Source organism: Uloborus diversus, chromosome 5 (genome assembly GCF_026930045.1).
Source record: "Uloborus diversus isolate 005 chromosome 5, Udiv.v.3.1, whole genome shotgun sequence".
NCBI classification, from domain to species: domain Eukaryota; kingdom Metazoa; phylum Arthropoda; class Arachnida; order Araneae; family Uloboridae; genus Uloborus; species Uloborus diversus.
Window position 1 is genome coordinate 31,524,949 of NC_072735.1, and position 15,966 is coordinate 31,540,914.

The 15,966-nt window shown below is 31.3% G+C and overlaps 1 protein-coding gene across 1 annotated transcript in view; it reads left to right on the forward strand.

Moving 5' to 3' along the window:
• LOC129222139 (sphingomyelin phosphodiesterase 4-like) overlaps positions 1–15,966 on the forward strand; it is a 56,614-nt gene that overhangs the window by 15,741 nt on the left and 24,907 nt on the right. The window contains 11 exon segments of the mRNA XM_054856591.1: positions 819–902; positions 2,397–2,612; positions 5,235–5,364; positions 6,439–6,497; positions 6,579–6,748; positions 7,324–7,579; positions 9,900–10,045; positions 10,182–10,272; positions 11,059–11,129; positions 12,169–12,292; positions 13,883–13,922. Coding sequence (XP_054712566.1) covers positions 819–902; positions 2,397–2,612; positions 5,235–5,364; positions 6,439–6,497; positions 6,579–6,748; positions 7,324–7,579; positions 9,900–10,045; positions 10,182–10,272; positions 11,059–11,129; positions 12,169–12,292; positions 13,883–13,922 — 1,387 coding nt within the window.

Here is a 15,966-nt window from a genome sequence, read left to right on the forward strand (position 1 = left end):
TTTTGGATTTCAATTTGAAAAAATTTATGGGGGAGACCTCCCCCCCCCTTTTATTGCCGGATTTTAGACTTTTTGGAATTGTGATGTCAAATCACTTAAATATTACAATTTTAAGGCTTAAAATTTAAATCAAACAGATTCCAAAACTGGCATTGTTAAAATCTACAACATTTATACATACAAATTTTTCCTTAAGCCCGCATGCGGGGGTGTGGGGGGGGGGGGTTGAAAATATTTTCTGTCTTGAACACATCACCAAACTTGCACCCATGAATAAATGTCATTAAAGTCAGATGATACACTTTCAGAGTAGCACAAGGTAATCTTATCTTCAGTGTTCTGACAAAAAAAAAAGTCCCAAGTCAAAAAAAAAAAAAAAAAAAAAATCATTAATCACTGCAATGAATTAGACTTGGATATTTCCTGATGTAAACCAATTTTATAATTTAAAAGCTACATGAATAAACTTACTATAAGAATTCGAGATTTATAAAATGATCTCTTCTGCTTTTCATCCCAATTTGAAAGTTTACATTAACAGTGTCTAAAAAATCAAGTTTTCGACTTAGTGAATTTTGCCTGAATTCAAACATTTTTTTTCTTTTTGACTGTCAAAATATAAGATTGCTTAATACTCCATACATCAATTGCGAATTATGATTATGTTGAGTCAGGAAAGCTGAAGGATGTGATCCAAATTTGTAGGCCCGGTAGCTGTTAGGTTTGCTAATCTTGCAGTCATGTTATATTAGGTCTCAAAATGCACAGATCAGCTGCTTTGCATGTTATGTATATGATTGTTAATGTTACTTTTTTAGACAAATTTTCAAACTGCATTGTGCAATTCCCTGTGTGAAAGATGTGCTTTTCTCACGCAGCTGCTTCAAGATTCACCTCTGAAGGTATGGCTTAAAACACTTGTATTGTTTGCAGAAAAATTATATTTATAGAATTAGTTGCAAAAGCTACCTGAAATATTTGAAAATTATAAAATTATTCTTTGTAATAATATTAACATTTAAGGTGTTGGCTAACATTTTTAGTGCTTTAGCCATTTGTTTTGTAATGGATTAAATCCTTTTGAATGTATTAAATATGCATAAAGCTTAAGTTTCCAAAAACAAAGCAGAATAGGATGTTTTCTTTAACTGCAAACTAATGAAAATAACGCAAAATGTGCTACAAATTGTTTTTTTGTTTTTTTAAATATGTATCTAATTTTCTTGAAAAATGAAAAATTTTGTTGTTAGGATTATTAATCATTGTTAACTACTTTTATGCTACAAATTTAAAAATCTACTTATCTTAAAATTTTAACTTAATCGCCCCATATTTGGTCATTTGCAAGATGGAAGTAGACTTAAATTTCAAAAAACAGAATTGCATGTTTATCTCAATGCAAACTAATGAAACAAACATAAAATGTCAATAAATTATGAATTTTTAAAAATTAACTATTTTCAAGAAAAGAAAATTTTTAATTTTAATGTAAGCAAAGCATCCTTTAATATGCAAAAGAAGAAACAATCTGAAGAAAATTTATTGGTGTTTGCCTATGATTGGTGGATGTTGATTGTTGTTATGCATAATGTGGTATGCCGATGGATGCAAATAGTTAATCGTATACTAAAAAATAGCTTTGTATTTTGCTCACTATGTTTTGTGTTACATACTAATAAAAAAAATAAACAGAAATATAGTATTGTAAACCAAAGCGGATGCTATAAGATTGCTGCACAATTACAGTAGAACTCGAATACTACGCATGAGACGTGGCATCGAAGAAAGGCTGAAATAAGTACTTTGTTTTCAACAAGTAGAGAACAAATAAAAGCAATTTTGAGCAAAATGTCGAGAAAAAAAACTTTAATTTTGAGAGAAAAACAGGAAAAAGTTGCCAAGGGTGGGGTGCATGACATTACTTCCAAAAGAATCTAAAAAAAGATTATCGGAAAGAGCCACTTGTTTTAAAAATAAACTTTCTCATCAGTATTATATGCATTAGTTGATGTAATTAAACAAAATATTTTGTGGGTTGAATTACTTTTCTTCTCATACTTTTCTGTTTTAATGCCCCCCCCCCCCGCCCACTCTGTTTTTTTTTGGGGGGGGGGGGTTTAAGATTCCATTAGAACTCTTTTAAATTTCTTAAGATTTAGTGATTGGAAATGGTTTAAATTCCTTTTTCTCATTATCATGTTCACGTAATTTAACTAAGGAAATCCTTTAAAATAATTGAAATTTAGCAAAAGTGTGTCGTTCAATGTATTTTTATTATTTTCCTTTCTATAAAAGTGAGTAAAAAAGTGATGAAGTAAATAATCATTTTCTAAGGTAAATTTTTAATGATTAATGAAAGTAGTTATGTATTGAGAAATGATGAACTCAATTTCTAGGAGTTACAGTATGTGTTCCCTACTTTGGTAGAGAACATTTTTGGATTCCGTACCGGTGCAGATTGGGGTTTTCTCTCACTTGAGAAGGAAGTTCACTATAGAGAGTTTGAAGTTCTACGGAGTTTCATGTCACCAAATGGGCCAATCTTGAAGCTTGTGTACAAATTTACTGAAGATATTTCTCCGAAGTTTGAATTCCCCATCTCATGCCTTCCAGTAAGATATTTCTTTTTTGTTTGTCAGTGCATAGCTTAAAAAGTTTTTAATTTCTGCAGAATTGAAATATTAACATCTTTATTACCAAATGTTTGTTAAGGTGATGAGAATCAAATTTGTTTTAAACAGACAAAAGATAGTTGATCAATCCTAGACCATTCTTGTCTAAAAAACTATCATTCATAAAATATTTATGTTTTAATTCAATCCTTTTAATTTTTCTTGGTCTCTAGCTTTTTGTTTCTATACACAACATAAATGTAAATGGACTATTAATAAAATATGCAGCTTTTTAGCTGCTTTCTGATGTTTGCTTTTGGTAATTTGTTTAAATGATTTTTTTTAAATATAAAAGCATACATTTAACTTGAAAAATCATAATTTTTGTAAATATCCATTGTATTGCTTTAAAAACACATTCCACTGTCCAGTCACCAAATGTTATTGAAAAGTCAAGATTTCACTTTTGAGATTCTTTACATATCCTAAATATGGAATCTAATTTAAATTTTAACAAAATTCCTCTCCTTTTAAACTTTTAAGAAGATTTCAAAACAAAAGTACATCCTTTCTTGAGTACAACCTGGTTGCGGTTCCAACACCGCCAATGTTATTTACCAGGGACACCGAGGGAGAAACAAAAATTCTGCTGCAGTATTCTGTACATGCAAACCTGTTCATGCAGTAGATAGGTACCACATAAAAAAATTGTTCGAAACTTCACGAGTAGCTGTAAACAGTTGTTTTTGCAATACAGTTTTTAAAAAAAATTAATGCAGTGAATAAGGGACCACATAAAAAAAGTATTACATGGAAAATAACCCAAAAACTTACAAAATAATTGGGAAGTGCCCTTTTGAATAAAATCAAAATAAACCAAGTGAAGGTAATTTTGCTAAATAATCAGACAAAATTTGGGAGGTCACAGTGACCTCCCATTGGGGTGTACTTGACTTCACTTAAAGATACTACTTTGCACTCATTAAAAAAAATCGTCAATTGAGTCCCAATTTGATTGAAATTTTCATATACCTCACAAAAACAGGTTTGAATATTTGAAACAATAAATGTAAATGTGATACATTGTCAAAGATGGACCAAAATTAAAAATGAGACGAGTATTTAAACTAAACTCATGTGGCATTTACACTCTATAACAAAAAAATTGACACACCAAGAAGCAATCATGCGCTTGCTTTGAAATTTTTTATACATGAATGTTTTGGTCAGATATGTAAATGATTAAAATTTGGTGTCCAATGAACGAAAAATTTGATCTCCAGCACATCGAAACTGTGCATCCAGCAGATGTATATAAGGAGCAGTCCTTCAACAGATGTTACAACTTTTGATTTGATTACGATTTAGATTACCTTTCAACAACATAAAAATGCCTCGCCGCGTGGTTCGTGCTCATTATGAGCAACTGCCAGAGTTTAAAAGAGGTATTATTGGATTGAAAGAGGCCAGTTGGTCAAATCGGAGAATCACTCGTCATTTGAGTCGAAGCGATGCGGCGTTTTGAAGATGCTGGTAAAGATGGGTGGAAAATGGCAGAGTTCAGCGTTAGGATGGTAGTGGTCGACCTAGGGTCACAACAGATCGTGATGACAGAGTGATTGTCCGATCCGCTGTCACAGCTCTTTCTTCATCTCTATGAACCATCAGACGTTCAACCCAAACACCAATGTCCATCATGACCATTTACATACGGTTGGGACTATGAAATCTACCCTCATGCCGACCGTTACGCCACCTGCCACAGACGCCTACACACTGCCTAGCAAGATTACAGTGGTGCATGGCTTGATCAGGTTGGAATGGTGCCGACTGGGGATGTATAGTCTTCAGCGACGAATCCTGCTTTCAACTGTGTCATGACGATCATCGAAGTCGTGTTTGGAGACACCCAGGGCAGAGTGGGGGGTGCCCTGGTTTCACATTTGCACGCCACACTGGCCCTCAACAAGGCATTATGGTCTGGGGTGCCATTTCCTTTGACAACTGGACCCCTTTGGTCGTAATTAGAGGTACACTTACTGCACAGTGGTACGTCGAAGACATCCTAAGACCTGTCTTGCTGCTGTTCTTTTTGCAGTACCCTCGGCTGGTTTTCAGCAGGACAACGCTAGATAACATACGGCCCGTGTTGCTATGAACTGTCTGCAAGCTTGTCAAACTCTTCCGTGGCAAGCCAGATCACCAGATCTCTCTCCCATCGAGCACTTCTGGGGTATGATGGGATGGCGATTGCATCTGGCAAGGAATGTTGATAACCTCCTCCGACAATTGGAGCAAATTTGGCCGGAAATACCGCAGGACACCCTCCGGGAGCTTTATCGGTGTTTGCCACGCCGTGCTTTAATTTGTATCCAGGCTTGAGGCTGGTCACTACCTTATTGAACTTGTTACTGTAACTCTGGCATGAATTATTCAATTGTTCTGAGAATTTAATCATTTTCTATTCTGTGCATTATCTTCCTATCCACCAATTTTCGTCTCAACCAGATCAATCCTTCTTGGTACGTTGATTTTTTTGTTATAGAGTGTATATCACATTAATTCTTAATTTTTTGTTTTGTATTATAACTTTTACTTATTAGTAAAATTATAAATTTTCAGGGTCCTAGTCAGATGATGCTTCGTGAAGGGAAAATGCCTCCTTTATATGCTAACAAGCTTCAGATTTTGAATCCAGGATTGTTCCCCTCTGTTGTACAGCTAAATATCCTTTCAAACAATAAATACTTTGGTGCTTGAAAAGTAAAAATCGGAAAAATAACATATATATAAAACATATGATTTTACAAAAAGTGCAGATTACTGCTTGCACATGTTTTGGGTTACAAGGAACCTCGTTTTCAGTGCAAAATAAGCGAGCTTTTTGTAGGATGTCTTTTCATCCATAAGGTTACTTATTTTGCATTGAGAAAAAGAGTTCCTTGAACCCCGAAACACATGCAGCATTAATCCACAATTTGTGTGCAATTATATGCAGTATTTCTGATTATTAATTAACATTGTATGTTTGTACAAAAATTGCAGATTAGTGTATGAATGTTTTGGGGTTACAAGGATCCCTATTTTCAATGCAAAATAAGCGAGCTTTTTGTCGGATGATTTAACTAATTAGTACATTAGATAGAATAACTCAAAACGTTTTTTCTGCAGTATGTTTCTGACTATATATGGCGCTACATGTCACGCAAAGGAATATTAAAGCATTTTAGGTATTTCAATGGCGGATCACGTGAAGAAAGCTCAATGTGTTGCGTGGTTTATCGAAACAAAATCCAATAAGTAAACACAATGGAACAAAACATCCAAACAGCTGTAACTACTGTTGATATTAGCATGCTGAAACTGTCGTGGATGGAATTGGATTATCGTCTTGATATTGTTCGTGCTACGATAGTGTACGTAGCACGAACAATATCAAGACGATAATCCAATTCCATCCACTACAGTTTCAGCATGCTAACATCAACGCTATGAAAAGGTCTCATAACTAAAGTTATAGGAAAAAAACTTTTTGAGTTTTTCTATCTAATGTACTAATTAGTTTCGCTGTAACCCTATTGTTTCTTTTTCAATAAATTTTTGAATTTGTACGAATCTTTCTCGGACACCCTGTATTATTTTATTTATTAACAGATGGATTTGCAAATGGCAATGTTTGTAAAGGAATATTTTGCTAATTAATTGATGTCCAGGTCCTGGTGGCAACCCTGTGTGAAAGACTGTATTTAATTAAGTCTTGTATTGCTTTTTTCTTTGTAGACTATGAAAAAAAGAAATCTCTATTATTTTTCTTAACACAATGTAGATGCTTTTGAGTTTTATTTCTTCCACTTTGCTTACTTTATAGTGAATCCAAATTTAAAAGTAACTATCTTATTGACTCTTCCTTATCATTAGTACTGTACACACTATGATTGAAATCTAAACTGCTGCTTTCTTTTTAAGACTTCCTCATGCACAGTTAATCAACAAGAAGCTCTGTATGCTCATATTCTGGAAGATTATTTACATTTCTTTTTACCTACTGAAGGCAGAGCTATTCCATTGTATCAAGCATCATCCAGTATGCAGCAGTCTCCAATTATAACATCATCTTTGTCTCCAAATTTTGGAAAGTAATTATTTTCTTTTTTGTTTCACACACTTTAAACCTATTACCTGATTTCTAAAATTGATTCCATATTCTTACTTATAGGTGCTTTGAAATTAATACATACATAGAAAGCAAATTTATTTATTTATTTATTTTTTTGCTTTCAAATTGATCGGTGTAATTTATTATTCTTTTTTGAAATAAAATATTTTGTGTTATATACATATATAAATTTTATTATTACCATTTGAGAACATTCATTGGTTCGGCGAATGTCCATTCAGAAAAAAAATAAATAAATAAACAATAATAATTAGAAGCCAAGTTTTTGCATAACTTTTAAAAAACAGTTGAGAGAATGGGAACTTTTTAAAAGTTATTCTTTTTGCTTTTTAATTGCTGTGATCACATCTATTATTATGCCTATAAAATCGGAAAAGCAAAACCTTTTACGTAACAAAGTTTTTATTCTCCCCCCCCCCCCCCGCCCAGCTAGTCATACCATCTTGAATAATTGTAAAAAACTATGGTAACTTACTGAAAAATAAATATATTTTTTATTTTATGTTTATGCATCATTATTTTTACATTTTACAGGCTCAATGCATCAAGCGATCATTTGAGTAGAAGTCATCTAAGACCTGATTTCTTGTCCCCTGTAAATGAAAAACCAAGTCTTTTCAAGAAAGATACTATGTTAATGGTTGCATCTTCTACTCCTTCTAATTCATCCTGTGGACTAAGCTCATCTCTAGCTGAAAGCTGGAGATCAGAATCGTTTCTTTTGATTTTGAGAGAGATGTACTTGAATCAAACATCTTTGAACCAGCAAAATACTTTGGATCTGATGACAGTATGTTTTGGAAAGTTTTCTTATTCTTAAGACATAATCTAGTGCATATTTGATTGGTATGACAAGGGAAATAAATCCATGTAAATCAGGCTACTATAAAGCCAGATTATTTTTTAATCTCAAAGATAAGCATAATAAAATTTCTGTGGCAAGAACATAAAGCATAAAAACACTTTTTAAAAAATAAAATTAAAGCAATATTCAATAGTAAAAATTTGAAAATTTTAAAAACTCAAAAGTCCTAAAATTGTAAGAGTATAGAAAATCGAAGCATAATGTAAAAGTACCATGTGATTTGGACTTAAGCTCTGTGACTCTCCAGTAGAAACTACAAACATTGCCCCCTTGTTGTAATTCAATGTCTATTGCTTGACACATCAATAGGCATTGGCGTAACCTGGGGGGGGGGGGGGGGGCAAGTGCCCTCCTACTTTTTTTCCGCCATAGGCAGAGTTTTTATTTTATCCTCCTAGTTTTTAAGCAAAGGATTTCTTTAAATTGTTTGTCAAATGATCTATACCTTATTTTCAAACGATAATAAAATTTAATTCGTATATTACCAATGCAATTGTTATAAATTATACGCGAAAGTTGTATCCTTGTCTTCAACCACCAATTAGTAATTTCAATTTATAGTTTATATGTTTTTAAACTGCACCACAGCAGCGCAATCTGAAGCCCAGAAGAGGCCCATATACCTGATCCCAAAGTGATGATGAACCCCCCCCCCCCCACCAATATATATAAGCATGTGATCCTGGTTTACTAAATTTAGGTAGCAAACGAGGATTACATACACAAAAAAATGAGTGTTTTTGAAAAAGTGCGGACATTTTGCATTTTTGATGTTTTTCGTAATCCGAAATTTACTTTTAATCCTTTAACTGGAGCTAACATGAATGAACAGCCAACCATGAAATAGACGGGTCAAAATTGTACAGTGGCGCATCCAGAAAGGGGACCCACAGCCTCCCCAGGAATGCTGAGTTGAATGTTTTTTAAAACCTTTATTATATTAAACCGTCTTTGAAAAACAAAGTGATTTTTAGAAATTAATAGTAATGTTAGGGGAAGATCTTATTTTCTTTTAAAAATAAATCTTTGAATTAAAAATATTCAAAAGTAACAGCTTATTGATCAGCTATTCTTTGCAGTATACTGTAAGCTTGCACTTTTTTATCAATTGTAAAATCTGTCTTGAACAATATTAGTATTCAATTTTTTTCGACTACTTGGTATTGACCGAGTATCTGGTCTAAACTTAACCTGGTACCGAGTACTTGACAAATTGGCCGAATATCGAGTAGCTACCGAGTACTCGGTACGTCTCTATTTGTTACCAGTTCTCCAGGCGTCCCCGATCCTCTCCCCAGACTTTGTCTTTGGAATTAATTTTAAAATTATAAATACAGGACTTTTCTGAATGAAAAAATGTAAAGCACTTTAGAGATGGTATTGAATACTGTATTTTGTAAAAATTAAAATAAATCCTTTTTCCAAAAAATAAGTGTAATAATTATAACTATGTCACTCTGTGGTCTTAAATTTAAAGCAAAGTTTTCTTTATTTTTACCTTTAATTTTCTGAAGACAAAAAAAGTATGCAGTTTTTCCAAATGATTTTACTGTTACTATATTTTGAGATCCAGTTCTGTGTTCAGAATCATTTGTGGTCTGCTGTTCTCTGCTTAGACCACCAATAATGCATTTAAACCATCATGAACTAACTTAAACTCAGTAGTCTGTGGGACCAGTGATCATTAGCTGAAAGATCAAATGTTGTTTTATGTTCTTTTTTATTTATTCATTTGTTTATTTATTTTTTCTATGCATATTTAGTAATTTTGTGCATTTAGATTTTAGAAAAATTTTCTTTCAATGCAAAAATCAGGTTAACTTTGTAAATAGTGAAATTAAATATTTAAATTTAATGAATTTGCAAGTTTTATGAAAAATGAATGAGATGTGAACAAACTTGCTTTTAAGCTGATGTAAAAATTATGTTTGATGTTAAACTTTTAAGTAGACTAATCTCATTGCTTGCAATTGAGCACATCTTCACACTTTAGAAAGAAACTTTTTATCTTATGCACATAAATTTTAATATGTTTTACTTTTGTCAATATATTATTATTTTTGTTTTTATTGGATAATATTAAAATATTTCGTCTTGGCCTTTCCTTGGAACATACACCCATAATTCTGGTTTGTGGTTTTCTGATGAGGGATTGTTAAAAAATGGAATCTTTTAATTATTTGTTACTGTGATTTCTATGAAAATGATATTTCGCAAAAGAAAAAACATTTCCTTTCATTTCCAGAAAGCTTATGTATCTAGTCACTATCATGTGTGGATGGTTCGCCTGCTCGTAAAACATCTACACTTCTTCTTTAATAGTTCTTTCTCTTCTGGCCAAACTTCTGGACATGGACAAATTATGATTGATAGTTTTGGTCGTCTGAAGAGGTATGATTTGTGCTTTTCCTCTTTGCCCATTTCTACTTGTTCACTTTTGAAAGACATTGAAAAAAAAAAAAAGAAAACTATGCCTTATAAAATGAGTTTTTAAGAAGTTTTTTAATGCTATTATTTACTGTTTTAGTATAGGAATGACACAGTTTATGCAGAAGGAAATGTATTGCTTTTTGAAATCTACATTTGATCACTGGCCTCTTGATTCGTCTTTTCGAGTGGTATGTTTTCCCCTCTAAATGTTTGCTACATAGATGCTTTGTCTGTATATTTGATCTTTGCATGTCTTCGATAATAATTTCATCTTGAACTGAATTCAGTATTCATTTTAATGGTAAACAATTTTTTGTCATTTTGTTATAGCTTCTTTTAGAGACGAATGAAAAGAATAGTGGGGAATTGCTTCAATCTTATTCTATGCTATTACTCCCATACAATCACCTCACACTTTAATGATTCAGAGAGATAATCTAAAAGCACTTTAAACAATAAACATTTTTAGAAAAACCACTTTAGTGTTTTTAAAACTTGGAACAAATTATTATTAATTTATATATTTTTTGCTTTTTTCGGATTTTTAATAATGATTGCAGGATAAAATTATAATTAATGATTTTAAGTGTGATTTTTTTTATGTTGAATCTGTTTTTGTCAAACAGTTATGATTACACAAAATTATCCATTGCAGCTGAATATGGATATGTAATCACAATTACGCCTTGCCTGGTATAAAGTACTATCCTACAAATTAACAGAAAAGCTTCGGATTCTCACATATTTAAAGTGAATATGTGAGAAATTTTTTTTAATTATTTAAGTCTTAAACAATATATTTGCAGATTTCTACTACTTTGAGTAATAGCATTGAAAATTTTTAGACTGTTGATATGAAATTCCAAAGAAAAAAAAAGTATTGTTCTCCTGGAAATGCAATAGGATTATATGAAAACCTATTAAAGATTTCTTTCCTTTTATCAAAATGTTTTATGTTTTTATTTTCCATGCAGCCTCTTGAAACATGGTTAAGCTATATTCAACCCTGGAGGTATTGTCGAAGTGATTTGGATGGTGCATTTTTGTAAGTCAAAATATAAATGTCATAAATTTCATTGAATCATTCCCAATTTGTTTTTAAATGTGAACATGAAATGCTACTTCTTCCTACTAAAGTTCAGGTTAATGCAATTTGACAAAAGGCATCTTAGTTATCTTATTAGAGCTTAATCGTTTCAGACCTTTTTAAATGCTGTAATATGAAGTTATTTTGCCTGTGTTGGGCAACGAAGAGTAGGAGGTTTTATCTTGAAAAGTATATGCTATGTAGGGGAAAATATGAGGGTTCCCATGTATATTTAAAATTTTGTGTTAAGTAATTATGTGTTCAAAAATATTTTGATGCAAATAGAGTGAAATCAAGGTTTGAAAAATCTCAACAATTTACACATCCTGTTGAACATGTTAGTCTAGAAAGTAAAGAGGTCAGAATGAAACTTCTACATGCCGAAACATTGTATTAAATTCCTTAAAATAAAAACATAGCAAAATATACTCGTATCTACCAGTACTGACATGCAATAAACAGTGACTAAAAAACATATCTGTATTTTAACATTGTTTATTTAATTAATATTATTTATAAATAAGAAGACATGCTCATACAGCAATGTCTACTTGTTGTAATAATTGTGTGTGAAGAAAGTGTTTACATATGAGGAACAAAAAGAAAGTTTTCGAAGTGAGGTAGTCATTATTGAAGCCTAATAAGGCATGCATGTGAGGGATGCTATCTTGGTTACCTTGGAAATATAGTTTTTAGTGTTTTTTCAATTTTTGAAACTCTTAGTGTTATCAGTTTTTATAGCTCCATAGATTTTGTAAAATTGAATGCCAAATGTTATAAGAGCAATTCCTGACCAAGATATTACGTGCAAACTCGCCAAAGGATTAAGACACAAATTAAAAGTTTAGGATTATTTTAAAACTATGATTCATTAACCCATTAAAATTTTAGATAATTGCTTTTGAATATTGCTTTCCTTTGTGATTGTCTCTCGAGCATACGATGAGTTGAACTTAATTTGAATTTTACAAGAAAACTTTTTTTTTTTTCTTTTCAGACAAAAATATACAAATGAGAACATATTATTTTATTCAACAATATTTCAGCAAGTTCTGAGAAGATTTTTAAGAATGGATTTAAGCTGTCCGAAAAACGCTTACATGTTGTTTAGACTTACTAAGGTATTTATTTTTCTCAGAAAATTTCGTTTTGTAATACAATGCACTTTTCTTTTATCTGAAGAGATATCATAAGTGAAAAATTTTTGCTTAAATTTAAGACAATTTAAATGGAAAAAATATTATTTATACAAATACAAAAGTGATGACCAAGAACAGGCTGTATACCCAATGTTTTTTTTTTCAGTCCCCAAATAAAATCAAGAATCCTTTTAAAACTATTCTCTTCATTGTAAGTAGCAACTGTTTTTTATAAACCTTTTCAAATGCCTACCACCCTGTTAAAGTAGTAAAGTTTTTCTACATTGAAATAGGAGGGGGGGGGGGCTTTGAAAATCTACTGTTAACAAAAGTTGTTCCATATGAAGGTGGTTACTCCCAGAAGTTAGTATATAATTCTCTTATTAAGAAGCATGTGTGTAATTTTCTTAAACTCTTCCATACCTAACCATCTTTTCAATTGGTTACGTTATAGCTTCCTCCCCTCACTCTTCCTTCCTGACTTGTTAAATTTGATTCATTAAAAGAATTTGGAGAGAAAAAAATGAAGTCTTGGAATGCATATTGCTGTGATTTCAGTTAAAATAGCTATTCTGGTGCCTAGAATAAATGACCAGGGTTCATGATTTTTTTGATTTTTTTAAAAAAATCGAAAAAGTCGGATTTTTAAAAAATGTTTAGAAATTTGTAGATATTTATTACTTTTCATTTATAAACATAATATATTTCATACAATAGATGAATCCATTCAACGTACTTTTAAAATTAAGATAAGTTATCTAACTATTCAATAATATTTTAAGATTTATAAATATGTTATAATGCTTAGATAAGATGTGATTTTGTTTTATGCTTTTCTTAAAGATAAGGGTTCCATTATCGTATACGTTTTTAGTGTAAAATATGTTGAACAATTACTTTTCTGAGCTATATTAGTCATGGTGTGTAAGAAAAACTCCAAATTTTTATTTTGTTCTGAACTGTAAGTTTAGAGTAAAAGCAATGGAGGGAAAATCTGTTCCACACACAGAAATAGGGATCTATGTAGTTTTACCTGCTGAAGTTAAGATAGTATAATGCAGTGTAGTTAAATTTAGAGCAATACATTCTAAAAATACAGAATTAATTCATAAAAGTAAAATCAACTGATTTTAATGAATGATTTTCTGAAAAAAAATTGCTTAATTCAAATCAATTAATTTAAATCATGATTTTAATCAATTTAAATCAAGCTGATTTAAATCAACAAACCATGTTAATAACACTTAAGTATCCTGCTATCAACCTACATATATTATCAACTTTATTGCTAGTTCTTTTGAATAAACAATAAATGAATTATTTTATGAATAGAGAGGGGGGGGGGGGAGAATCTAGTTTTCTACGTTCATGATATTTTATAAAACCTAAATGTTTGATATTGACAGTTGAATTATGCATGTACTATTAACACTACAATTGCAGTTGCTTATACTTTGGTCTCAATTTCTCCGTTCATGGGAAATTTTTCCGTACTTAGTAATCATTCTTTTAAAAAATGTTTATTTGATACTTTTCTCAGAAAACTGACACTAATTTACATTTAATCTGTAGGTATTTTCAATTGGTGGTTTGAGAGAAATGATAATGCAAGGTCTGTATTTTTTTTTAACACTGTGATTGCTATTAACTGATTTGTTTTTTTAATTTTCTATGAAATTCTTTTAAAAATATCTTTGTTATATGTAGAGGAAAAGGGGCACATGTGAACCTAGTATGTTTTACTAGGATAATGTCAAGCAAAAAAATCTAAAAATTCTCAAGTAATGGCAGTACCAGCTCTACTTCTTTACCAAACTTTCAGAGCAAGAAACCAGTTTATGTTCCTGTAATGACAGCTTCTTTGTTTTAGAAGATATTGATGTACTTTTATGAGTCTTCTTTGTAAAAACATATTTTAAACTGACTAATAAGCTAAATTTAATTATTGCAAATCATTATGTGAATTCACAAATTTACGCCAATGTTTAAATTTTGTACTTAAATTAAAAATTTATTATTTTTGAAAATTAGTTCTAAGTTACATGACGAAGCACTTGTAAACACAACATGTAGGGGCACATGTGAACAGTTCCCATATCCTCTCCGCAACATAAATGTTAGTGTAAATTTATTGTAAGTGTTAAAAGGGATGTAAAGATTTTTAATTACTATTTTGCTGCAATAAGTTTGTAAATTTACTGTTAATTATTGTTACATAATTATTAATTTTTTATTTTATTATTTTTTATTTTTTAAAATCTTTAATTACTAAATAGTTGACTAAAAATTTTGTTGTTTATAATATGTGCAAGGAAAATAAAGACAAAAAATTTCCCTTTAACTGAAAACCGAAGTTTAGGATAATTTTAAAATTCATCATCATATTCTGTATGAAGCTTAAACGCACTATCTTAATATATAAAAATCTTCTGTGTGGACGTTTGTCACCATAAGGCTTTTAAACGGCTGGACCGATTTTGTTCAAATTTTTTGTGTGTAAGTCAGTTGTAGCAAGCAAGGTTTCGAAGCGCGATGGACCGAATCGGAAACGTTTTTGTTCATTAATTAATTAATTTAAACATTGGATGGTTATATCTTCCAAATGATTAGTATTTATTTTAACCTATTGTTGAGCGAGAACTGAAATAAATATTTAACCTGTTGCCAAAGGACAATAAGAAAGGCAGCTCTGCTTTTTGTAATGAAATTTCTTACTGTGATATGTCGATTGAGAATAGTTAAAACGTAGAGAGAGGGACAGAGAGTGAAGCTTTCACACATTTCTTGAAAGCAACGATTTTAGGTCCCGAGATATATTTTAAAGTAAAGTACTGGAAGGTTCATGCCAGATGTGTGTTTTGTAGTCGTTGACCGGATTGGTGCTTTAGGTTTTCCTACCGAAATGATCAGAAATGCCGTACATTTGTTTCTCGGCTCAAATCCATCTGAGTTTTGGCACCAATGTCAGGAATGCTTTAAGGATTATCAAACTAATCAGTACAATATTAAAGGAAAAGATGATGGAATTTAAAAACGAAACAAATTTTATTTTCGTCCAGATAAATTACAACAGGGTAATTCTGTACACAAAAGATCAGTGCAGTGGAAGATCTTTATCTTTGGTGGAAAGAGCAAATTAGGCAATATATGAAAAGTTTTCGTTTAAAAGATCGGACTGCTAATCGGTCGGAGTTGGCTTCGCTCACTGATCGGCTGGATTACAGTAACGTGGTGGCTTGGCGACTTTGGCTATTAACAATAGAGTTGCGTGATCATTTGTTTACATTTTAAAGCTACAGTTAATGCAATTTATTGTATTTTTTGTTTATTTGGTGAAATATTTCAAATTGCAACGAATTGTTTTTCGTTTTTAAAGAGTGTTTAGTCATTTTAGTTGAAGAATGTTTATTTACATCGGGAGGGGGGATGAGTGATTTTTGCTTATTCAGAGAATTGTTTTTACCTTTATCATTTTTCTAAACAATATCCTTTCGATTGTTTTATTCTTTTTAATATGGGGGGATGTTGCAGCGGGATTTCCCGTTTGTTCTAAATGGGTAGTTAGTTTTTTACACTTAATATCTGAGGACACTTTTTATCCTTTGAGTATGGCTGAAGGAACAAACCATTAAGTACGGGAGAAAAAATTTTCAATG